Genomic DNA, 26,908 nt, shown 5'->3' with positions numbered 1-26,908 from the left:
TTTTTGAACTTAAGAACATGTTCCTAACCTTTCTAATGTGAAGAATTTTTTAATGTCAAAATTTTCCACCACCATCCCTGCCCAACATAATATCAATTATCCTCTGATTTTATTCTTTGAAAAAGCATTTTAAAGAGAGAGTGGAAGGGAGGGGGAGAGACAGAGAGAAACATCTATGTGAGGCACATCAATTGGGTGCCTCCTAACCAGGGCTGGGGATTGAACCTGCAACTGAGGGATATGCCATTGACCGGAATCAAACCTAGGACACTTCAGTCTGTGGGCCAACACTCTATCCACGGAGTCAAATTAGCCAGGGCTCAATTTATCTTTAAATACCTTAGCTTTTCAGATGTTTTTGAATCCATAATAACACCTACCTGCTTTCCTCATTAATTAATGCATCAAAGAAAGTCTGAAAAGTGTATATGTACCTGAGAGTCATGACTTTACCTCTTTGAAAATCGTAGTCCAACAACACGTAATGAACAAAAGCAGCTCTAGATTCAGGAGTGCAATTAAATGAATTTCTATTTTATAGACCATTAATTTGAAGAGCAGCAGTATCTTTTTAGGGTGAAACACATCAATCAGCCGAAACCGGTTTGGCTCAGTGGTAGAGCGTCGGTCTGCGGACTGAAAGGTCCCGGGTTCGATTCCGGTCAGGGGCATGTACGTTGGTTGCGGGCACATCCCCGGTAGGGGGTGTGCAGGAGGCAGCTGGTTGATGTTTCTCTCTCATCGACGTTTCTAGCTCTCTCTCTCTCTCCCTTCCTCTCTGTAAAAAATCAATAAAAATATTAAAAAAAAAAAAAAAGAAACACATCAATCAGTCTTCAGGGAAGGCTCAGAATACAGAAACACCAAAAGATTCCTTCAAATAACCACCAAGACCCCAGGAATCTGCACCTTCTGGTGAGAAACTCAAACTGAGTTTTCCAACTGAATCTTCCTAACTTGAGTAATGTGTGGCATTACCCACCCCTAACTCCCTCCATACAACAAAGGGGAAAGCATCATCTCCAGTTGACTAACATTTGACTCATAAACACTCTATATCTACAAATAACTTCTTCCCCCAACAGCTTGATCTAGAAAATGTCCGAGTTCCCAAACGGAGAGGAAAGGATTTGGGTAAATCAATAACAGGTTAAAGCGGCTGTCTCCGGCTCCCGGTGCTGGAAAATCTCAGCTGCGACAGGAGAAGTCTGAACCACTCCTGATGAGGCTGAAGGAGCCAGGGCAGGTTTGAGTAATCACAGACTAATCACATTGTAATTACATTGGCAGTCAGTTCTTTTTTAAAAAAATAAATGCTCATCAAGTGCAACACAGAAACAGAAATGATTTTGCAAATGGTAGAAGCCCCGTTAGGTCAGACTGAATGACTGATTTTCCACTTTCTTGAATTTTAAAAAACACAACAGAAAGGTAGGTGCCAGCCCTAAAATGATGACAAATAGAGCCTTTTCAAAATAAACTCCTGTCGCCCTAGCCAGTTTGGTTCAGTGGATAGAATGTTGGCCTGTAGACCAAAGGGTCCCGGGTTCGATTCCTATGAAGAGTACATACCTGGACAGGGCTCATGGGCTCATGTAGGAAGCAACCAATCGATGCATTTCTCTCACACAGATGTTTCTCTCTATCTTTCCCTCTCTCTTCCTCTTCCACTCTCCCTAAAAACCAATGGAAAAAATATCCTCTCGTGAGGATTAACAAAAAAAAAATAATAATAAATAAATAAACTCCTGCCTCCATTCCTCCATTCCCATATGGAAAATCTAAAATAAGATGATTCAAGCCCAGCCAGCATGGCTCAGTGGTGGAACGTTGACCTATGAACCAGGAGGTCACAGTTCAATTCTGGTCAGAACATGCAGGAGCAGCCAATCAATGATTCTCTCTCATCATTGATGTTTCTCTCTCCCTTTCCCTTTTTGAAATCAATAAAAATATTTTTTAATAAATAAATTAATTAATTAATTAATTAAAATAAGATAACTCAATAGTGGGTAAAGGAGAAAGTGCACAGGCTTCAAAATTAGACAGCCCTGAATTCCAAGCTGGTTCCACCACTAGGAGGCACTTAGCTAGTGGGAGCCACCATCTGAATACTGGGCTGCAAGGAGTGAGGAAATGCTTAGAGCCATGGTCGACAAACTGAGGCTCGCGCAAGCCATATGCGGCTCTTTGGTCCCTTGAGTGTGGTTCTTCTACAAAATACCATGGCCTAGGCAAATCTATTTTGAAGAAATGGCGTTAGAAGAAGTTTAAGTTTTAAAATTTTGGCTCTCAAAAGAAATTTCAATCGTTGTACTGTTGATATTGGGCTCTGTTGACAAATGAGTTTGCAGACCACTGGTCTAGAGCAGGGCGTTCAGTAAAGGCCAGCTACTGTTTCACCAAGCGTTAACAGCACTGACCCTTTTAAATAAATTAGGTAACATTTAATAAAAGAATTTCTTGTAATGGCATGACTTCTTCATGCAAAAAGATGGCAACAGAGATTTTTTTAATTGACATGTTCCCTCAAGGAAGAATCTGATGCAAGCACTTATTAAATCCTTGTCCTTGTAATAGTCACTTTTTTCCAACTCAGACAGCAAACTTGTCATTATTTTCATCATTAACCTGATGTCCCAGTAGCCACTTTACTCCTTCCCAAGGCAACAGTAACCTCATATCGCTTTTAAGGTGTGTTCCTTTGGTTTAAACGGAATTAGAACCACTTGGCGGGCCTGCTGAAGCAGATGGCTGGGTGGCTCACAGAGGATCTCACCTGGGAGGTCTGGGAGGGGCCCAAGAATTCACACGTCTAACAAATCAGAGGTGATGCTGATTCTGCTGGCTCAGGACCACACTTGAACCAGGGCTTGAAGGACTCACAAGCTGGGAAGGAAAAGGTCTCCACCCTCAGGCTCCAAGTATGGGGCTTGTGACCGGGGAGAGGAGGACACATGCATGGGTCTCAGGACCTTTGCTGAGCAGCCTAGGGAGAAACAGCTGTAGGAGGCACTGGCAGCCATCCTGAGGTCCCCAGGGAGAGCCCACCCCAGACGGGAACCAACCCAGAGGAAGCAGAACCAAGAGGCACATTCAGATAAAAGGGTTTCAGTCCTGGAGTCAAGTCCCTGGGACTTCCCAGCTTTTATGATACAACTAGAGGCCCAATGCACAATTAAACTGACTGCATATGTGTGTGTGTGTGTGTGTGTGTGTGTGTGTGTGTAGGGTCCCTTAGGCCTAGCCTGCCATCAGGGCCATGTCTGCCACCCCATGAAGCCTCACACGCTGCGCAGATGTTGCTGGCACCCCAAGATGCTCCAGAATTCCAGCCCATGGCAGGACCCATCAATGCACCTCCTGGTGGGTTCGGTTTGGTCCTGATGCCAAGAGGATGTCACAACCACAGGCCTTTTATGATACAGATACTTCCATTTTTGCTCAGACAAGTATTGCTCAACACTCCTGCCACTTAAAACAGGGCCTAAAAACTGAGGTTGATGGTTTTATTTCGTTTCTTTGACTGTCTGTTGTTTGTTCTGGCTCTCCATTTTGCTCCTAAATACCAACTACCCTTACCTTTAAATTGTCTTAACCAATTTGCCAACAAATCCCCGCCCCCTTCCAAAAAAAAAGAAAAAGAAAGAAACGTTAAAAAATTGGGAATGTAAACCACCTACCTACACAGAATATACATATCCCCAAATAAACCCATCAAGTTAATTAATTCTAATAAAATCCTGCCAAATGGCCAATTATAAGATCAAGAACTTTCCAAAGTTCAGCAATAACAATTTAGAAAATATAATGGGGGGAATTTATTTGTAAGTACCACAGAAAATAGAATCGTGTTGGGATGTTTATAAAGAAAACATCATCGCTTGGCAGAGGCTGGAGAAGGGAAGCATGAATCGAAGGAAAAGGATAACATGTTTCTGGCAGAAAAACTCAAATACTGTAAAGGTGCCAGTATTCCCAAAATAACAGAAAATACAGGAAACGCTCATAAGAATCAATAAAAAAAAAAAAACCCTCAATAAAAAAGGGAAAATGGGCCAAAGGAAATGAAGACACGATTAACACAAGAAGAAAAGCAACAACGCAATAAAGATATAAGAAATTAAGAAAAGTGCTAGCCCAATGGGGAACAGGAGAGCCATCAGGATGTTTGTTGGGCTAAGATAACAGACATCTCAAAAACCTGAGTGTTACTCACAAACTTCACTTCCAGAAACTTACCCTAAGGAAATAATCAAATGAGGGCCCAAGAATGTTCACCGTAGCATTAATTTTATTAGGGAAGGAAAGGAAGAAATTTAAATGTAAGCAAATGTTTATTCCCTGATAGGGATTGAAAAAGATGTTTGTTGAACTTTTGTGAACAGAATTCATCCCTTAAGAAAATTTTTAAAAATCACTGCCATCATCTTCTGAATGTACAAATAAACTTATTTGAAACTTTCTGTAATCATCTTTTATTTAAATAATAACTAGTTGGCCTAAAATTATGGATATAAATTATGTTACATCTATATAGTGAAATGTTATTAATATTCTAGAGGCCTGGTACACAAATTTGTGCATGGGTGGGGTCCCTTGGCATGGCTGGCAATCCAGGCCAATCAAGGCTGTCTTGCTCGGTCCTGATAGGGGATTGGGTCCAGCCGGCCAGGGAGAGGGACTTCGAGAGGTTGGCTAGCCATGGGAGGTTGGCTGTGAGAGTGCACTGACCACCAGGGGGCAGCTCCTGCATTAAGCATCTGCCCCCTGGTGGTAAGTGCGTGTCATAGCTACTGGCCAGTCGTCCGGTCATAACAGTCGTTTAGGCTTTTATATATATAGGTATTCAATAATCTAGACTTATGTATATGGACACTCACATTTAGGAGAAAAGCAGGAAATAAAATAACATGTATAGAATAGAATTTATATTTTTTATAAATATACATATTAACCCTGGCTCATTTGGCTGAGTGAATAGAGCATCAGCCTATGACTGAAGGGTCCCGAGTTCAATTCTGGTTAAGGGCACGTGCCCAGGTTGTGGGCTCGATCCCCAGTAGGGGCATGCAAGAGGCAGCCAATCAATGATTCTCATAATTGATGTTTCTCTCTTTCTCTCTCTTCCTCTCCCTCTCTCTCTCTCTCTCTCTCTCTCTCTCTCTCTCTCTCTCCTCTTTCCTCTCTGAAATCAATAAAAATACATTTTTAAAAATGCATCCTCTTAAAAATATATATATATATTTATACTCATTTTTATGTATTTGCCTATAAAAATATAAAAATATTCATAAAACATTAACAGTGGTTGTGACTGGGTAGTGAGATTGTTGAGTCTTTTTTTTTTTTTCCTCTTTTCAGGTATCTATATTTTCAAGTTGCTAAAATTATCACATATCCCTTTAATTATAAGAAAAAAATAAACAATATAAATGATAATTTTTTTAAAGGAGAAGTGACTGACATGAGTTCAAGTGCTAATGCAACAAAGCACAATGGACATAGTTTTCCTTTCCTGTGATGTATGCAATGTAACACAAAATACGTCGCCAAGTCTTTTTGCTTTCTCCATTGAGCACTTATGGAGAAAGCAAAAAGAAAACCAAACTATCCCTGTGACCACTACCGGCTGCCATTCATTCAGTTCTTCATTCAATCATTCATTTGCTGATCAACTGCCAGGGGCCAAGCACAGTACTAGAAAGGCTTCTGTAAAAACATCTGGGAAGGGGGGGAGGGGAGTATTAAAAGGTAAAGGGGGCCAAATACATGGTGATGGAAGATGATGTGACTTTGGGTGGGCAGGGAGGGGGAGCACACAATGCAATATACAGATCATGTATCATAGAAATGTGCATTTGAAACCTAAATGATCCTATTAGCCAACGTCACCCCAATACAGTTAATTCAAAAATAAGTAAATAGAAACATCTGTTCAGAGGCAAAATGCATTTGCTGAATTAGGGTGGTTTATGTTTGCTGGTTTTTCATAATTAAAATTTTCATTACTACTGCCCTGAGGTTCTGTACATCCTCCATGTGACTTCTCATAGTGCCTCTCTGTCTCTTTCCCCACCCCCACCCACAAGTGCAATTGCTTTTGGGGGCAAAGAGGAACAAGGTCACAGAGTTTGGCCCATAGTACCTTTAAATTAAGGTGCTTGAAAGCATCGCATCATGACATCCTATTTAAAGATGCAACTCCAAACCAGCAGTGCCAGGGATCAATGCAGATCCCTCTGAGCGCAGTAAGCCCAAGGAGAGGATGGCACTGTTCAGATCAGTAGGGCCCGTCTTGGGGACAATGGTTGGGTTCCCTCCAGGCTCCATCAGAAGACAGAAAACCTTAATGATCAGACTCTCACTCCCTCTGCAGCCAGATATCTTGGCAGCTTTACGATGGCTCCATCTTGTGGTTTATTCCTTCTGTGAGAAGGACTCATCCAAGTCCATTGCAGAAAGTCAAGGAAGCAGTGAGCCGATGGACATGTAAGAAGTAATAAATCCTGCCCACGAATTATTGGCGACTTGTCTGTTACAGATTTTAATAATTTAGGCAAACCACTGGTTTCTAAAAAGTAATACAAGATCCTTTGATTATAGAAGTTCTCCTTTTCTTACTTAGAGAGGATAAAGCAATTTTAATAAAGAAATTCCCATTTTATATAAAAGAAGGTTTCTCTCCCATCCTCTCTCTCTAGAGCTAGATCAATACATACATATTATGTCTGATAAGACCATTAATAAGTAGAGCTACAGCTCTATGGGGATAGAAGTGAATGCTACTAGTGTAACTGAACTAAATCCAATTACTTTTATTTGGTACTTTCTATGTGCTAGCCACCATGAGCTTTATAAAAGTAAAATGATCTCTGTGCTTCACAGCTTCCAGTCAAATGGGAGACACAGATGTTGACATAAACAATTTTATTGCAAGATGAATATCTCTAATAACAAAGGAACAAACACCATGTTAGAGTGGCTCTGGGCACAGGCTCCAGAGGCACTGCCTGGGTTGGAATTCTGGTTCTACCCATCACTAAGTTGTGCCCTTGGCAATTAACCCTCTTTACTCAATTTCTTCATCTGTAAAACCTACCTTGTAGGGTTATTGTGAGGATTAGGGGTGGCACAAATGCTAGTTGTTAATATTGGTATAATTATTACGAGCACATGGGGTAAGCATGGACTGGCTGGCAAGGACCTGGGAAAGCCAACAAGAGAAACAAAACCTGTGGCCACGTTTTGGATCACAGTAAGGATTTTGTGTGCAGTGATAGGAAAGAAGGCATTTCACAGTGAAGGATTAGCCTGAGCAAAGGCCTGGAAGTAGCGAGAAGAGGGTGAATGACAGCTGGGTGGGCTGGTGCTGTGGCTACAGTGCCAGGCATCTGAACTGTGTGTGGAGCGAGGGGCAGAAAAGAAATGACACTGAGAGAAGGTAGGCTGACATCTGACTGGAGGAGGAGACACATGCCAGGCTAAAGAGCCTGAACATTATTCTGTAGGCGATGAGTCTGAGAAGCAGGGTATCACAGTGAGAAAGAACATGGATTCTGGGTTTGAACCTTGGCTCCACCTCTTAAAGCTGCGTGACCTCAGGCAAGGTACCTAATCTTTCTGTGCCTCTGTTTCCCCCCCTATAAAACGAGTGTGTTGAGGATTAACTGACTGTATACATGCAAAGAGCTTAGAACAGTGCCTGGCACACAGTCACACACATATGTGTTTGCTCTTCAAAGGTAGAACATTGGCTTATGGCACCTCTTCCTGCCATCCTGACAACCCTTCAGGGGCAATGACAGGGTCAAGGGCATAAGACAGCTTTTCGACTTTCAAAACCACCACATGAAAATAAATGTCCTCTTTTAGACACAAAACGTCCATGGTACATGAAAAGATTTTATCTCACAGGACAGACAAAGTCAAAGCTGGCGCTAAACCTGAGCACACGCACTACAAGCAGCATGACTGAGTCTGCCCAGGACCTTATCCGATCACCGCGGCCATGCAATGTGACCAAATGTACCATTTAGGAGAGGATGAGATCTGTGCTCACTTTTGAATGATGGCAAACGTTTTAATGTGTGTGGTGAGAGGGAAGAGGGTGAGCCGAATGCATAGTCACAATTGCTCAGACAATCCCTCAGGCAAAGAACTTACTTCCAGATCCATCCTTGACTCGAGGTCCTTCAGGCTTGGCCTCGGAAATAATGTTTGCATTGGCGTTATTCTCCATCTCGATCACAAAGTTACTGTCCTCCTCAAACTCGGGGTGGCTAAAGATCCAATCCAGTGCTCTTTCCAGGTTACTGTTCTAATAAAACAAAACATGTTTACAATGTATGCCGTCCTCAGGCCTCATTACATCCTGGCCATGTGAGCCAGGATGTCAGGCAGTGAGGGCAGGAAACCTGAACCCATTAGTCCTAAGTGTCTTCTGAGTAAGAAGCTCTGACTCCACATATGAAATGTGCTTGGTATTCTGCAAGTCTCCCAACTGAGATCAGTAACTAGATTCACTGGGGGGGAAATTCTGAGCAGCAGATCAGCATTCCAAAGCCCATATCAGTCTTTGTTTCTGCAGGCTGGTGCTGATAATGACGGGGTACAGATGCCAAAGGGGTATGGCACGTGTTTGGGTGCAGCCCTTTCAAAGGCCACAATAACTGCACACACTACATTCTCGGCCCACTGTATTTCCTGCAGATAACCATGCCAGTTAGAAGGATACCAGTGCAATACTACATTAATGCTTCCTCTCTCCAAATGTTGGCACAATGGTTGAACTGCAGTAGAGACAAAATTAATGCCTTGATTAATACCTTGCCCGTTAAATTAATACCTTGATAACTTCACACTGGTTAGTGAAGTTAAATGGTTTTAAACCGACCTCTGTACAGTTCAAACCAAATGATCAGAAAAACATGTCCATCTCCCCATTTGTGATATCACTGGAGGGGTAAAGAGTGTATTTAGACATAGTCAGAATCTCTGGTGGAAGAGCCAAGCAAGTAAAATGAGTAAGACATAAGCAGGTGCCCAGAGTGAAACAAATGCTAGTTGAGAATCATGGTGACCAGCAGGCAACAGTCAGGACACTGAGAGGAATCAGTAGCAGACAACCACTCATAAATGGAATATATTGTGGCAAGGAAGGCTGGGTTTAAAAAAAAAAAAAAAAGTAATTTCCCTCAATATTAAACAGAGATTTGCACTACGAAAGGAAAACTTCTACCGTTTCCCCGAAAATAAGACAGTGTCTTATATTAATTATTTCTCCCAAAGTTGCACTAGGTCTTATTTTCAGGGGATGTCTTATCTTTCCATGCGCTAGGTCTTATTTTCGGAGGATGTCTTATTTTCGGGGAAACACGGTATCTATCCTCTAGCTTCATTGTGCCTTCTCTCCTGACAATATCAGAAGGTTCATGAATACCTGAAGAACCTTCTCTCTCTGCAGAGAGAAACAGAAGCAGAGAATTCCAAGGACCCATTCAGTCTTCGCTATGAGGACTTCCAGGGACATTTCTCCAAGGTCTTAGTATCCAAAAAGCATGTGTTGTTTTTTTTTTCCTAAAGAACTGCCTTATTGGACACAGAATTACATGCATACCTCTTCGCTTTAGGGCAGCAAGTAAGCTGCAGGTCAAATGTCTGGTCCTCTGTTAATAAGCATTAAGATGAAATGGAGTTTCAGTTTGATCATCTTGCCCCAGTTATATTATCTCCCTATTTTTTTTCTTATCTCCCTAGTTTTAAGCTCTCTGTATGATTCACTCATTCATTTATTTGAGCTTTATATATACGGTATGCAAATAAATCTCCGTGGGTCACTGTAGTGTATAGAGTAAGGCAAGCATGACCCCAAAAGATCACAGAATATTGGAAAGTCTCAATTGCTACTGATGAAATACAAAACACTCCGATCAAAGAAAAGAATCTAACACACAGTCTCTCGCACTTACCGTTGCTCGTAGCGCCTGAATAGCCTGATTTCGATGGAATCCCATGGAGGTGATGATAGACACAGTCTCCTCTGGAGGCTGGTTATCCAACCCAGTAGCACCAAAAACAGAGGCTCCAGCGGAGGCTGCTCCTCCGTAACCAGGCATGGTCAACGGTTCAGCAAAATCTGGGAAAATAATCATGCTCAGAACTTTTTCTTTCTTTGATCTTAAAATAAACACTTCAAAGCCAAGAAGGAAGTATACCTGTAAAGTTACAATAATCAAGACAGTACTCGCATAAAGATAAACATATAGATCAAGTGAACAGAATTGAGTCCCGAAATAAGCCCACAAATCCATGGTCAAATGATTCCCAACATGGCTACCAAGACCATTGAATGGGGTTAGTCTTCTCAACAAATGCTGCTCAGAGAATTTCATATTCACAGGCAAAAGAATGAAGGTAGAACTCTGCCTCACACCATTTACAGAACTTAACTCAAAATGGATCAGTGACCTAAGTGTAAGAGCTAAAACTACAAAACTCGTAGAAGAAAACATATGAGTAAATCTTTGTGACATTTCTTAGATACAACACCAAAATCACAAGTGACAAAAGAAAAAAACTAGATAAATTATACCTCAGCAAACTTAAAAACTTTTGTTTATAAAGATACCATTAAGAGCGTGAGAAGACAACCCACAGAATGGGAAAAATATTTCCAAGTCACACATCTAAGGCACTTGTATTCAGAGTACAAAAAGAACCCTCAGAACCCAACAATAAAAAGACAAGTAACCTCATTAAAAATGGGCATAGGATATGAATAGACATTTCTCCAAAGATATATAAATGACCAATAATATGAAAAGATGCTCTATATCATCAGTCGTTAGGAAAATGCAAATCAAAACTATTGTATAATGAGTCACCACTTCGCATCCACTGAAATAGTTACAACAAAAACAGTAATAACAAGGTTGGTGAGGATATGGAGAAAGTAAACCTTCATACATTGCTGGTGGGATGTAAAATGGTGCAGCCACTGTTGAAAACAATTTTGCAGTTCCTCAAAAAGTTAAACATATCGAGTCACCATATGACACAGCAACTCCACTCAAGAGAAATGAAAACATGTCCACACAAAAATGTATACACAAAATAGTGATAGCCACATTATTCACAGTAGCCAAAAAGTGGAAACAACCCAAGTAGCCATCAACTGATCTATAATAATAAAAGTGTAATATGCTAATTAGATTGGACATCCTCCCGGACAACCTTCCAGACGAAGCCGGGGCTGTGAGGGAAGCCTGGGTCCCGGGTGCCGGAGGGAAGCTGGTGCCAGCAGCTGGGGGAAGGAAAGCCTACACTTGCATGAGTTTCATACATGAGGCCACTAGTAAAAGGATAAATAAAATTCAGTATGTCCATACAGTAAAATATTATTCACTCATCAGAAGAAATGAAATACTGACATATGCTATAACATAAATGAACCTTAAAAGCCTTATGCTAAGTGAGGGAAACTATACACAAAAAATCTTGTATGTTTCTATTTGTATGAGATGTCCAAAATAGGCAAGTCTAGAAAACTGACTAGTGGTTGTCAAGGGCTAGGAAGAGCGGGGGAATGGAAAGTGACTGCTAAAGTGTACAGGATTTCTTTCCAGGGGGAAAAAATATTCTAAAGTTAGGTAGTGGTGATAGTTGTACAACTCTATAAGTTTACTAAAAAACCACTGAAATGTACACTTTAAATGAGTGAATTATCGTCATAAAGTAGATAAAAGTAAAAGCTAAACAGGTCCTATGTCTTCATGCACATTTGGTTATTTCAAGTCTTCATCCTCTCCTTGGTAGAAGTATATCCAACATCTTTCCAGTGGTCTGAATTATATTTCAACCAAGCTATCATTTAAAAATAAGAGGAAAGACCAACACTGTGACTTTGCTCCACAGGCAAAGGCAGCCCACACACACACACACACACACACACACACACACACACACACACTGCAGCAGACCGTGAACTGGAAAGTCATTCGGGGAACAGATCTGGAAGGTATGGAAGGACCAAGGCTTAGTTAACATCACTGAGTTCTGCATCAGACTCAAAAGCCATTCCATTTCTGACCACCTACCTGGCTCCTCCATGTGAACAATGATCCAGTTGAAGGCCACCTCGGCTCCCATATTTCCAGTAAAGTACACAGCCTTCCGACACGCTTCTAGGGGGAAGCCCATCTCAGCCAGCTGCATCACTGATGACTCATCGATGTCTGAGGCTACAGAGCACAGCAGGACATTCTAGTGTGAAAAGATAAACTACCTTCCTGTCTTAGCGACTCTTCACCCCTTTATCCACCTGCTATCCAAAGAAAGTGCTATTTTGTGAGTTGTGCAAAAGGTGGTTTAACTTTGTTCTATTTGTATTAAAGCCATCCAAATATTAAGCTATTTGAGTTGAGTTGACCTAAAGCTTTGCCCTCAATAGGAATCATGATAATCACCTGGTCTATCCAAGCACTGAAAAATAATTCTATAATTTTGTATGGGGATATTTAGTGTATTCCCAGAACCATGTCAGTCTCAGATCATGCTCAAGACCTCTACAGGAGCCTCTCCTAGGACTGAAATTGGAAGAGAAAAGCATTATCTACAGGTCAAAAGGGCTGTTCCTTAAATCTCACGGGAAGCTACAGCAGGCCTTTGGCTATATCAGCAATCAAAGGAAGTAATCAACTCTGGGAAATGGAGAGCACAAGTGTTAACCATAGTTCATCTCCAGAAAGGCTTTGTAGACAAAAATATTCAGTGTATTTAGTGCTAAACATTCCCTCTTTCTCCAAATTATTATCTAAATATTTAGTATAAACAGTATATTTTTCTTTTCCTTTTTAGAAAACCAAGAATATCAACACCCACAGGATTAAAGGAAATAAAAAGGCTATAAAATTAGCCTACAATCCAATGACACTAACAGCCTTGAGAGTATTAATACTACCATATCCTGCCAGATGTGTGTCTTCATTATGCAGCCTCAGGAGCAAAAAAAAGTGAAGGACTACTGTCCTCTCATTGCAAGAAGAGGCCTCCTCATGTGGCCAGAGAAGAAAGAAATGGCTCCCATTCATTCATGAGGAAACAGGCTCAGAGAAGTTAAGTAAATGATTCTAGGTCACACAGTCATGAATGGCAGAGCTCAATTTTCCAACCCAGGGCTGGTTCGCTCTCATGCGAATGGTCACTCTTGTGAGCTACAGGGACACCTAACCACCACTGTCACTGGTTTACATCAGTTACCTCAACTTGCAGACAAAGGATCATTTCCACTGAGGAAAAGCTACATATACACCCGAACAGAACAATGCCCTCTACTCAACCCCCACAGATAAATGTGTCAGGCCAACAACTATTGTAAGACACTAGGAAATTTTTCAAAAGATACATACGGTCTATCAGTTGGTTCATCAGGCGATCTGGAAATTAAGGAAGAGGGAATAAAATGAGACCAAACCATGGCAAAGCGTTTTAGAGAAAGACCACCCCCACCTGACCAACATAAAGTCATGACAGTGAGGAAGGTAAATACCCAGCTTCGGGCATTTAGAATCGGGCATTTAGAACAGATAAAACATGGTGCTCTGGTTATCATCGTAATGAACTAAATCAGTTCTCTCCCTGCATTTCTAAAAACTTTTTGTAATTACAAGCCGATGATTCTATTAAGAGCCTCAGAGAAAGCAGGAGCCATGCTAATAAGCCATATTGTCCTTCAGTAATTTTCATACTGATCTCTTCTTTCTTTAATTCCTTTCAAGAATCATCTGTACCCATAACCCAGAATGTTCCATCTACAGGTTTCTCCACACTCCGTGCTCTCACATTTGATTAGCGTTAGGGAACTATGGGACAAGATGCCGATCTGGAATCCTGTCTTGCTCCTCTTAGATACACCTTATCCTCCTTGTGCACTCAAATTAGGTCACTAATAACATTCGCTGCTCATCTGATGAAAGGCCTTTGTTAGAGGGGCCTACAGTCCTCTATCACTATGAGTTATTCCACTTAATCAACTCTTTAAGAAGGTGAACAGTAAACAGGTGAGCAAACAAAGCCAGAATGAAACCGGTTTCATCAGAATAAATGAGCTAATCATGGAACCAAGATTTTTCAGCTGTCCTTGGAACCACAAAGGTGAGGCAGCTATTTTTTTGCACATCCTTTTCCCTTCCAAAGTGAAGCATTATGAACAATGAATGACTTATCATTCACAGAGTGAAAGAGAAACTCAAACCACTCTCTTGCTATGAAGCAGTGAGGAAGATGGGAAGGTGAGATGTGGGCCAGATGTTTAAAACCAACACATACGGCTGAATGTCCCCTTCCGGTTGTCCAAAGGTATTCTGAGAATGATACAGCTCCCCTAGACTACTGAAAACACCCTCTTTTTCATCTACACATCCATTTGGAGAAGTGGAGAGAATAAGGTAAAGCCATAGGCAACATAATCTAAAAACTTCCTGGAGCTGAAACCTGTTTGGCTCAGTGGATAGAGCGTTGGCCTGCGGACTGAAAGGTCCCGAGTTCGATTCCGGTCAAGGGCATGCACCTTGGTTGCAGGCACATCCCCAATCAATAGGGGGTGTGCAGGAAGCAGCTGATCGATGTTTCTCTCTCATCGATGTTTCTGGCTCTCTATCCCTCTCCCTTCCTCTCTGTAAAAAAAAATCAATAAAATATATATTTTTAAAAATAAAATAAAAATAAATAAATAAAAACTTCCTGGAGCTTGGTGGCCCTCTGTTGTCACAGGTCCCTTTCAACTACTTGTGATGGGTCTGTGCCTCTTCCCATATCTATTTTAAGTTGACGGTTGCCTCCAGGCCTCACTTCTGTGTTCCTATGGTGGGTTACATCAGAGGAAAGCAGCCAAGGGCAGCAGAGTAGAGGGAGAAAAGTGACCATTCCAGCAGACTCGGGTAGCGGGACGGGTAGAGAATGTCCTCCTGAAGATGATACCTTTTGAGTCATCAGGAATGACGATGGGGGGGCTGATGTCCGGAAGTTCCTCCTCTCCTGGCTGTAACCCCCTGGCTCGGAGGTGGTTGATATCAAGTAGGTCTGGCATATCAATAGAAACATCTGCAAAATGAGAACGATTATATACACTGGATTCTCCAAAATCTCGCAATCACCTCCTACAGTCAGCACCACTGACTCTACATGCATGCGTCTAGGCAGAGCTAAGGGAAGCTTTGCGGTTCCCCAGAGTAATCACGGGGCGAGCAGACTCATCAAGACTGATTCGATTTTAGTGGAGAACCAGGGGCAAGTGCAGAGGGTAGTGGGATTTCACACTGAATAAGAACAAATGGGATAAGCCAGGGGTCACACACCGACACCCGTAGACCATTTGTAGCCCAGATGCTTTCTGTGTGATGTTTTTAAAATTGGTTTTCAGAAAAAAGAAAAAAGAAAATTCCAACTCTCAAATCCAAGATTTTAATGTAGAAATGCAGATTTTCACCTTATTTTGAAAACAAAACTGTAGCACCTTCTCATAGGGGTGCCCTCTGTGACAGTCTGTCACAGACCTCACCAGTTCCTATCGCCCCCATGACCCTGAGCCTCATATCTGTGCTGTTCTGATTCTTACAGTAGAAAAATGTTTTTCTAATTCAAAGTGGAATCCCAAAGAAAGACCAAGATAGCTAGCTACATGTCTCTTATACCCATCCCATTTCTCTAATTTACGTTATCACCCTGTCCTCATTAGACATGTGAGTTGGTAACCCCTAGTCTGTGCCTTTTCTCAGATCATGATGAGGAATGTGATTTAACTAAGGTAATAAATTAAAAAAATGAAGTTGTAAAGAAATGAATTGAATCTCAAGTCCTGGGTTCATTTTTTAGCTTCTCAGTTCGGTTGTTCTTGTGTTGACTAACATACAAAATGTATCAGTCTAATATCCTGTTGAGAATTAGTATTGCAGCTATTCAGATATAATAATAAGTGGGTTCAAATGTTGTAGGGTGCGTGTCTTCGGCTAGCAAACAGAACCTGAACATAGGATCCCTGAATCCCGTTATGATGCCAGGTGTATCAATCCCACTTCAAAACAACCACCCAAAGAAAAAGCTTAGTTTAAAAAAAAAAGTTTGTCATCTTAGAGGACCGCAACAACAATGTCTGACCTACAAAATCAATACAATTGTTCCTCAGCAGAAAAATTCAGGTTCGTTAAAGAAAGCTTTGGAGCTCCTTTAAATTCGGCAAGCCTATGAAATCTTATCTGGATTTTTGTTCCTTTCTAGGAACTCCAAGAACAAAGAAAAATAAGAACACTATGTCCAAAGCAGTGCAAAGCCTTTAGAAGTCAGTGTTTTCCCAGGTACTTAGATCCACGGAGGGAAGGCTATGTGATGAGCATCCTGCCCTCTGCCCTTCTCCCTGCCCACAAAACCATTCCACAGGAAGAGTCAAAATCTGCCAGCGAGTCGGTCACCGCCAGCATAACGTCAAACAGGTGCTATGCAAGCTGGTAAGGCGGGAGGGTTCTGGGAAATCACTCCAGCCGGTTTCCCATTATTTTTACCCATTCCCTTCAGACGAGCAGATGAGTGCTTACTTAACCAATGTAAAGCCAGAGTGGTTGTTTTTTTTAAGTGCTCTAAAACAAAAAGTTTAAAAAGCTGGCAAACAGTCTGAGGCACTGGCTTGAAAAACACAAAGAGGATAAAACTGGACCTCCTTCTAGGCCACGAAGGAGGCTTGACTTGACGTGGTGAACACACAATACATGATACAGACGATGTATTATAGAATTATATACCTGAAACCTGTATAATTTCATTAACCGATGTCACCCCAATAAATTCAATAAAAAACAATAACAAATACAAGTAAAAAATAAAACATAGTATTTAATGATTTTTAAAAAAAGAAATTGCCCTAGCCGATTTGGCTCAGTGGATAGAGCGTTGGCCTACGGACGGAAGGGTCCTAGGTTCGATTCTGGTCCAGGGCACATGCTTGGGTTGTAGGCTCGGTCCCCAGTGCGGGGCATGCAGGAGGTAGTCGATCAATGATTCTCTCTCATCATTGATGTTTCTATCTCTCTCTCCCTCTCCCTTCCTCTCTGAAATCAATGAAATATATATTTTTTAAAAAGAATTATGAATCCCAAACCCCACTCCAGACTTGCTGAATCAGCATCTGTATTTACCAAGATCCCGAGGCAATCTGTTTGCACTGCAACGTTTGGGAAGCATTATTTATTGATTATGTGGGGGTCCTGTTTTCACTCATGCCAGACCCCATTATTCCAGGGGTGCCAATTTTATCATCAGTGCTTATATACTCTAATTCAAAAGAGAAAGGTGGAAATGATGGGAAAAGAATTAAATGGAACTTTCCGGCTCTTTCACATGCCATGTCTTTCAAATGGTTAATTTGATGTTTTAAGCAAAAGCATGCACAAGATACCTACCAAATTTTTTGGGAACCCAGTCAAGACCAAAAGTGAACTTCTTTATCTGCACTACCAAGTATTCAGGGAATGAGGCAAAGCGAGATGTTCTGGGAAACACAAGGGGATTGTATCAGTGAAACAGGCAGTCAGAATTGTGAGCACAGTTCATGAAGCATCACCTTTGTCTGAGGCACACCTGCAGTCCGCGCCTGGGCCGAGTGCAGGAACAGCAGACAGACGTGAGCGCACGCACTCAGCCACTCCTGCTCATTCATCCTGGCCTTCTTATGAACATGCAAGAATGCTGTCCTTTGAGAATGACCTTGGACCCATTGCCAAATTATTACTTTTACTTTGCTGTAAAAGTGCTCTTTTATATTTCTGAAAAGTGCTCTTCAACCAGTTTTCTCTAAAACCCTTGATGCAATTTAGCATATACGTTTGTAGGTGTGTGAGGACATGAATGCATTATGTTCATTACTATTTTGCATTAGTTTCAGGTGTACAGCAGAATGGTTAGATAATCACTATTTTACAAAGTGTTCCCCTAATACTTCAAGGACCCACCTGGCACCAGACAAAGTTATTACAATATTAATGTCTATATTCCCTGTGCTGTACTTTACAACCCCGTGACTGTTTTGTAACTATCAACTTGTACTTTTTAACTCCTTTACCTTTTGTATTCTGTGTTTGTATATGGGGTTTGTACAAGCTCCCCAAACAATCTGGACACACTCCCGCCTCTGCTCCCACCGAGAATCGCTATCTTACAGCACAACATTGACATAGGAGAGGTCTTTGGAGCTTTTGTTGAGGTTGACTGTTGGAAATGCCAGGGCCTCATTAACATACTACTGCACCTAAATCGAAGGTCACACTGATCCTAGAGGTGTATATATTATGGGTAAGAAAGGCTGAATTGCCTGGAATTGAGTTTGGCAACTTTATGCACAGACTATTCAACGTGCACACCTAATTCATACCCTTGTTCCAGCTCATTCTCTCAATATTTATCATCTTAGTTATAACAATCATTTCTACACTGAGTGGCCAGATTATTCTGATCTCTGAGCGCATAATAATCTGGTCACTCAGTATATATCCTATATAATAAAAGGCTAATAGGCAAATTGTCCCCTCGACCAGATAGGTAGGTCGAGCAGGCAGGCCGGCCAATGCCCATGTTCCCTCCCCCTGGCCAGGTTGGCCAGACCCCACCCAGGCATGAATTCATGCACCAGGCCTCTAATACACACACACACACACACACACACACACACACACACACATACACACACTGAGTGGCCTGATTATTATGCATTTAGAGATCAGAATAATCTGGCCACTCAAGTGTATTTCGGTGTCAATGTGAATGTGGTAGGTATATGTAAAAAATAAAACTAGCTGTAGACAGGTACCATATCTAAAATAAAAAAAATTCTACAAGAGCTTGTCTGGAAATTTCACTTTCCAAATCTCAGTCAGTGCCTTCTACCTGGACTGTATTCTCCCAGAATTCAGAAAACAAATGCAAATCACTGCTGCCCCCTAGTGCGGAAGAGAAGTCACAGTACAGAGACAGAGCACTGTCCAAAAAGAGCTGAACTCTGGAGGGTCTTGGATATGCTGTAATTCACTCCAAATTTGAGCAAATCACAGATGCTCCATGAGGCTCCATTTTTTTTCACATCCACAAAATGGATTTACATACTAATAATATCTACTGGCTAGGACTGTGCAATGTTCATAAAACTATGTGAAACCAGAATGTACTACTATCTATTCCTAAGGAATTAATATGATCATTTTTGTCATGAAAGAGCTAGACTCCATGAGGCCTTGGGCATGACTCAATGTGCCATTGACCTATATTTTGCCTGAGATGAAATGTCACCGCTCTTCATCTCAAATTCTCCATCACAGTTATGGCAGAGGGGACCAAGCAATAACATAAGGAAGTTCTTAAAAAAAATAAAACAAGCCGAAGCAGGTTTGGCTCAGTGGTAGAGCGTCGGTCCCAGGTTCGATTCTAGCCAAGGGCATGTACATTGGTTGCAGGCACATCCCCGGTAGGGGGTGTGCAAGAGGCAGCTGATGTTTCTTTCTCATCGACGTTTCTAGCTCTCTATCTCTCTTCCTTCCTCTCTGTAAAAAATCAATAAAAAATCAATAAAATAAAACAAATCTGGAGCTTAACTATCCTAAGGAATGGATCTATTATGACTCTGGCTCACTCTCCAGAAATTACATATTATCTCTAATTAAGTGTTCCTATTCTGAGAGGCAGTAATAAACACCATTCTTAATTATAGCCAAGTCCTCAATCGCACCAAAAAACAAGAACTCCATCTGATATGTTCAACTAATGTAAAAATGTAACTTATCAGGCCTCCTTCTCTTACCACATTGGCCTCCAATCTGAAAAATATATTACAGTGAAATCAAGCAAAAGTCATCAATAAATCAACAATTTCCGAAATGTGGTTGAGGAGCCCCCAGGCTCTTGTAGTTGCTCTGTGGTGCGTGTCAGCTGGTATTACCATGGACAGGGGACAGGGTTAGGGGATCAGAGCATAATTTAACATTCTTGTGCCCATTCTTGAGTACCAGAAAGAAGTTAGATGATGTCCACATTATATTTGCCCTGTTGGGTAAATATTTTTTATTCACCTTTGTAAGCTCCATAAGTCTCAAGTTGAATCACACATGTAGTAATTGTTAAATATATATAAGAAAATAAAATGAGCTAAGACATATAAAATGCTCAGAACAGTGTCTAACCTCGTTACTGTTGTCTATTGACAACCTATTATCATTATTTAAAATAAATCAATTATTGACAGTCGGCATGGCTCAGTGGTTGAGCGTCAATCTATGAACCAGAAGGTCATAGACCAATTCCCAGTCAGGGCACATGCCGGGGTTGCAGGTTTGATCGCCAGTGTGGAGCATGCAAGAGGCAGCTGATCAATGATTCTCATCATTGATCTCTCTCTCTCTCTCTGTCTCTCTCTCTCTTTCCATTCCTCTCTGATATCACACAAAAATATATATCAATTGTTCATTAATTACAATTAAGGCAAAAATATTGTGTAAACCTTGTTAAGAAAATAAAAGCTGTCCCCTCTCCCCAAAATTAAGATTGTTTACTATACTAAAAACCTGACAACAACAACAAAAAAGAGCAAAAACAATTCAATCCTTTCCATTAAATATGATCATTATTCAACCACTCTCAAGTTGTATAATCTAAGGCAAAAATAAAAGGGAAAGATAAAAATAACTGTAATGATGATTACAGCATATATTTACTGTGGGCCAGGCACTGCACAAAGCACCTTATGTGGCTTATTTCACCTTAACCCTCTCTTAACCCTGTAAGGAAAGTACTATTATTATCCTCAGTTCACAGATAAGGAAACAGAGATTTGAGGAAGTGAGTTAGGTTACTTGGCCAAAGTCACATGCCAGTAGATTCAACACTGAGGATTCACTGCCACCTGTCCACCTAAAGTTTGTGTCTTTCTTGCAGCCCCAAAGTATGCCTGTCTCTTCATAAACGATAAAATTCAAGCAAAAACGCTCCCTATGAACCCTTAATCTGTGAGTTGCTTGAGGGCTAAGTCTTATTCAACTCATTTCCTAGAACACACTAGGTGAGTGACAGTATGTGCTGAGTGAATGAAATTTCAAACACTAATATTCTTCCCAACACTGTCTGTTCAGAACCATTTAAGGGAAGGGTTTACATCTGGTCCATACTGATTCACAATCTACCAAGATCCTTCAGACGTCATTTGCCTCTTCCTGGAATTTCAGACCCTGAATCTAACACAAGAAAAGTTCAAGGCCCCAGATTGACATAATAAAGAGAGTGCTGAGTTATACCCTATATTGCTTGGGGGGGAGGGGGGATCTTAAAAAGATCTTTTAGGAATCCACTGAATTGGTTTCCCCAAAACTAATACTGGAAACATGAAAAGGCATAACAAGAAATAAGCAAGGCTACTTAAAGATCTTAAGGCTATATGTATAAGCAAGCATGATGAGAGAGATGGGCACTATAATAATAAAAGGATACTATGCTAATTAGACTGGACAATCGAACGACCTTCCAGACATCCTTCCGGATGAAACTGTTGTGGCAGGAGCCGAGGCAGAGGCGGTTAGAAGCAATCAGGCAGACAGATGAGCAGTTAGGGGCAATTAGTCAGGAAGGCAGAGTGATTAGGGGTGATCAGGCAATTAGGGGTGATCAGGCAGGCAGGCAAGTGGTTAGGGAAGATCAGGCAGGCAGGCAGGCAGAAGCAGTTAGGGGCAATCATGCAGCCATGCAAGCAGTTAGGAGTGATCAGTCAGGCAGGCAGAGTGGTTAGGGGTGATCAGGCAAGCAGGCAGGAGAGTGGTTAGGAGCCAGTGGTCCCGAATTGCGAGAGGGATTTCCAACTGCCAGTTTATGCCTCATCCTGCAGGATTGGGGCTAAACCAGCAGTTGGACATCCCCCAGGATCCCAGATTGTGAGAGAGTGCAAGCCGGGATGAGGGGCCCCTCCCCTGCACGAATACCAGGCCTCTAGTATTATATAACCAGGGAAAATTAAGGGTTTAAACTTTGAACTCAATCAACCTGAATGAGTCCCCAGTCTGCTACTTACTGGCCAATTACTTCTCCTCTTATTTCTTCATCTGTAAAATGAGAATAATGGTACCTACCTCACAATAGTACTAAATATAATTGATGGGAAGAGCTTAACAGATGACCTGGAATAATTAATATGCAATAAAAAAAAGATAGTTGCTTTATTACCCTACAGCACTGTTTTCTCCTGCCCCACAAAGACCAGTTTTCAATTATTAACAATTGTAATACACCCAGTATTGTTTTCGTGTATATAAGAGTATGTGTATACGTAAAAGATGGAGAAAAAGGAAAACACGTTTAATATCCACTGTTACTGGATAGGACTAGAGCAAGCAGACACCCTCCTCAGGGTTTCTAGATAGTGATGTTAGCACTGCCTACAACAAGCATGTCAAACTCAAAGGCTAACACAGGCCAAATAAATGAGGCATGCAGCCTGTGGCCCACGAGTTTGACATGCTTGGCCTACAATGAAGTCTTAGTAGCACTGAAGAGAAAATCAGGTCTGCAAGCACCATTCCTCCATTGGAGGTGGGAGAAGGACACTGGGCGGTGGCTTTGCCCTGGAGTAGAATATTGGCTGGGAAATAATGACTAGCCCAGAGGCCAGAGGCTCCATGTCTGTAGAAAGCTAACGCCATCCACGCCCATTTTAAAGATAGGCCTTTTCCAAGTGCTCAGGGTCTCCTTCCTACAGGCCCAGGGAGTACGTCACACCCTGTGCTTCTAAGACTCGAATCCACATTTCTGAAGAATGCTCACACCGGAACTGAGGGCTTCCTGGGCTGCCAGGCCCTGGATCACGTCCACCTCCCACACAGAGTCAGAATTAACGCACAAAGAATAACGGGTAACTGTGTGAGGAATCTTCAGCCTTTTGTCAATACTTAAAGTAAAAAAATAATAATAATCAAGTCAACGTGTTGTACACCTTAAACTTACACAATATGATATGTCCATTATATATCAGTAAAGCTGGGGGGAAAGAAGTAAAGAAATTGTTTCTACACTGCTGTTATGTATAGATAGCTAACTGCCCCAAAGCTGTCTCCAAGTTGCAATGCAGAGAATACCGATGTTTGACATACCTACTATTATCTGCAAGGACAGGTGTACGGCCATACACACACACACACACACACACACACACACCAGAACAGTGATCCTAGGACAAAAACTTATGCTGCAATGGATAATAGATAACTGAGTGAACTATTATTAATCCTCTTTTGGATATGAAGACCCCTTTTTAAATTATTTTTTTAAATATGGCCCTTTTTAGCTTTTGAAATAAATTCTTTCTGTTTTCCCAGTTTTGTTATATGAGGTCAATCATCTAAAACAGAAATCCTGAGAGTTGGCTGTCACAGAGAATACACAGTGATTGAAGTTTGTCTGCTTGAGGCGGAGATAAAAACAGCCAGCAGCAGCTCTTCCATGATCCACTCCCCTTTCCATCAACTAGAGCTCCAACACAGCCTAGAATAAAAATGGCCAAAGAAAATCTAAAAGTAGGGGAACTCCAGAGCCAGACTTTCAGATTTCCTCTCATTTTTGCCACTGTAAGTGCGGTTTTTCCAATTATATAAAGTGTGTCAGCAAGGACTTCACTGTATAAAATTGACTAAGGTGTCAACTGAAGAAAGAAATGTTGATGTAGCTGACAGGCTGACAATGTGGACCTAGAACACCTCCTGCCTACGTCCCGAGCGGCTCATCTGAACGCTCTCAGCCGCCTCTATGGCCACTTTGAGGGGCCCCGAGACCCCTGGCCTCCAGGCAGAAACACAGTCAACCAAGTTTAAGCCAAATATTTAATTACAGATTAAAACCTATCACAGTGGAGTTTAAACTTTAGAGACAGTCATAAGAATCTTTGCAGTTTCATTCATATCACTCTTGTCATGGGGGAGAAGGTTCTTGGCTACACATTCTTGGCAAAAAAAAAAAGAGCAAATTCTTAATAGAGGATAAACCACAACCTTGCTTTTCAAAAAAGAAAGCATTCTGTCCCTGGCACATAATATATAGAGCATATACCTGTGTTATTGGACAGGTCTCACAAGTGAGGTGTATAACACCCAAGGTTGCCTGAATCATAATCCTATCTCAGCACACAGGAGCAAGCATGCGCAGACTCATACAATACCCTACCCCTCTCCCTTATCCCTGTTCCCACCGCTCAAGGCTGCCTCCCTACTCACCGTCACCCAAGAAGCACGCACATGTGCACGCGGGCATGTACACACACACACACACACACACACACACACACACACACACTTACTTCACACCCGCAGACTTTGCCTGGAGGGCGCTGCTCCAGAAATCGTCCACGTTCTCTGGTTCAGAAAAGGCCTGGAGGCAGGCACTAAATGGTATCTTGGCGCGCACCAGTTCGGGAAGGGGTCTTCTGTTTGCTTCTGCTTCCCTTCTCGTCAACTCGTAGGCGATCAGTTCATCTGAGAGAAAGGGCAAGCGAATTAAGGTCTTCCGCAATCGCTCTTATCTTCTCACAATGGCAAGCACTCCCTTTGGACAGCCTTCGCTGAAGGCTACTGGCCTGGGGCAGGGTTGCTTACTGGCTGCCCTTCCCAGATGGGGCACGCTTGTTCTTGGGGTGTCTTTAGAGTAGCGCTGACAGGCTGCATCGAGCCATCCGTATTTTCTTGCCTGTTCCCCTTTGAGACTAGCGGGAGGGAACTGTGGACTCTGACCTAGATGAGAGGTTTAGATCATGGGTGCGATGTAAGTGATGCTGGATCCTGGTCTGGCATTTGTCCAGAGGCCAAGACTGGATCAACCGAATGCCACCCTCCCATCACAGAGTCTTCACCCAGAGAATTTCACACCGTAGGGAAGACGAGGGCTCACCTCTTCCCAGCCCCTTCTCAGTGGTTAGAGGCCACAGAGGGTGTGGGCCACGGAGCAAAAGGAGCCATAAGGACCGCAGTTGCCCACAGCACACAGCTTGTGGTATTGACATTGGCAAAACAACTCCCGGGTCAGGTTACTCAGCGCCTCAGACAGAAGAGTAACCAACTCAGAAGGCCCTTCTACACTCCCCCTGCTGAGTGGTTAAACGCCAGGAAAAAAATAAGTGAGCACACTGTGACCTTCCCAAGGGCGGCCGATAAGCTCTTGGAAAACACCTGCAAGTCAAAATGTTACCTAGACTTTGAATGGGTCTTTCTGGGAATTCCTTTTGTGTTAAAAAACAAATAAATCGCCAAAACAGGTTTGGCTTATAGTGGATAGAGCGTCGGCCTGCGGACTGAAGGGTCCCAGGTTCGACTCCGGTCAAGGGCATGTACCTTGGTTGCGGGCACATCCCCGGTAGGGGGTGTGCAAGAGGCAGCTGGTCGATGTTTCTCTCTCATCGCCTTTTCTAGCTCTCTATCCCTCTCTCCTCCTCTCTGTAAAAAATCAATAAAATATATTTTAAAAAAATAAAAATAAAAATAAATAAATCATTCACAATATTGTTTTTAGGCAAACATACACTGAGTGGGCAGATTATTCTGATCTCTGAATGCATAATAATCTGGCCACTTCATATATACATTAGAAGAGGCCTAGTGCATGAATTCATGCATGGGTGGGCTCTGGCTAGCCTGGCCAGGGGGAGGGGACATGGATGGTTGGCTGTCCTGCCTGCTGGTTGAACTCCTGGTCAAGGGGACAATTTGCATATTAGCCTTTTATTATATAGGATATACACTGAGTGGCCAGATAATTATGCATTCAGAGATCAGAGTAATATGGCCACTCAGTGTATGTACTTGGGTGTTTTCTTAAACTATTCTTGACTATTATTTTTTTTTTTCCAGAGAGGAAATAAGAGGAACAATAGAAACATCAGTGATGAGAGAGAATCATTGATCAGGTGCCTCCTGCACAATAAGGGGTCAAGCCCACAACCTGACCAGCAATCAAACTGTGACCAACCACTGAGCCACTGCACCTGGGCCTGACTATGATTTTAAAATTCACCTTCCAGCCCAACATCAGTTTGCAATGTACTTATATCTAGGATGTCGGCATTTGGTGTTCTCAACATCTAGAGGCTAAATGATCCTTTTTGAACAAAATAATTACCACTCACAAATTATAAACAGCGAGTCAGACAGGATCACAGAACCGAGCAGAACATGTGAGTCAGTATCCCCGAGGTCGGCAGGAGAAAGCAATGAAGCCTAGCTCTAAAACGGAAACAAACCGCATGCCCTCCCCCCCATTTCTGTCCTTACAAAGGATAAAACTGTAAAAAACAGGTCACAAGCTGCAGGAGCTTATAGACAACGGAAGTCATTTTACCTTGAAACCGCCAGAATCATCACTTTCCAATTAGCACAATAAAGTGGCCACCTGCCCCCCTCAAAAAAAAAAATAAATAAAGAGAGAGAGAGAGAGAGAGAGAGAGAGAGAGAGAGAGAGAAAAGAAGCAACCTAGCACATAAGTTTGCCTTTTTCCGCTTCTACTAAGTTAATTCTAAGTAATACCGTGTGTCTGTCCTGCTTGGGGAGAACCAGATTAGACAGCCTGAAGGAACCTGCCCGCAGCCAGGCGGCAAAATCTCCGCCTTCTTCCTGCCTCCGAAGCCTGGAGGCCCCTCCAAAGGGCCTGGCGCCTGTACCACTTCATCATCTATAAGAGGTACCAGACAACATGGATGCCAAAGCTGGATTATATCAAGAGACTATATCAGGAGGCAGCTGCCTGAATGTCTCACATCAAAAAATGCAGTTCTAGATTGTGGAATCTTGGAAGGAAGGCAAGCAGAGAGGTAATCAACCAAAGACCTTGTATGCAGAAGTGCATAACCCATAG

General features: G+C 42.1%; 1 protein-coding gene across 2 annotated transcripts in view; it reads right to left on the bottom strand.

The window, feature by feature from the left end:
• USP13 (ubiquitin specific peptidase 13) overlaps positions 1-26,908 on the bottom strand; it is a 116,428-nt gene that overhangs the window by 10,131 nt on the left and 79,389 nt on the right. For both annotated transcript variants that reach the window (XM_084875545.1, XM_084875546.1), the window contains 7 exons: positions 24,365-24,539; positions 17,451-17,539; positions 14,980-15,102; positions 13,410-13,436; positions 12,099-12,242; positions 9,972-10,138; positions 8,167-8,320 (listed from right to left, as the gene is read on the bottom strand). In XM_084875545.1, the coding sequence (XP_084731671.1) occupies positions 8,167-8,320; positions 9,972-10,138; positions 12,099-12,242; positions 13,410-13,436; positions 14,980-15,102; positions 17,451-17,539; positions 24,365-24,539 (879 nt within the window). The remainder of the gene's footprint in view (positions 1-8,166; positions 8,321-9,971; positions 10,139-12,098; positions 12,243-13,409; positions 13,437-14,979; positions 15,103-17,450; positions 17,540-24,364; positions 24,540-26,908) is intronic.

The sequence above is a fragment of the Pipistrellus hanaki genome, assembly GCF_964339955.1.
Source record: "Pipistrellus hanaki genome assembly, chromosome: 2".
In the NCBI taxonomy this organism is placed as follows: Eukaryota; Metazoa; Chordata; class Mammalia; order Chiroptera; family Vespertilionidae; genus Pipistrellus; species Pipistrellus hanaki.
This window is presented reverse-complemented; position numbering and strand designations above follow the sequence as displayed.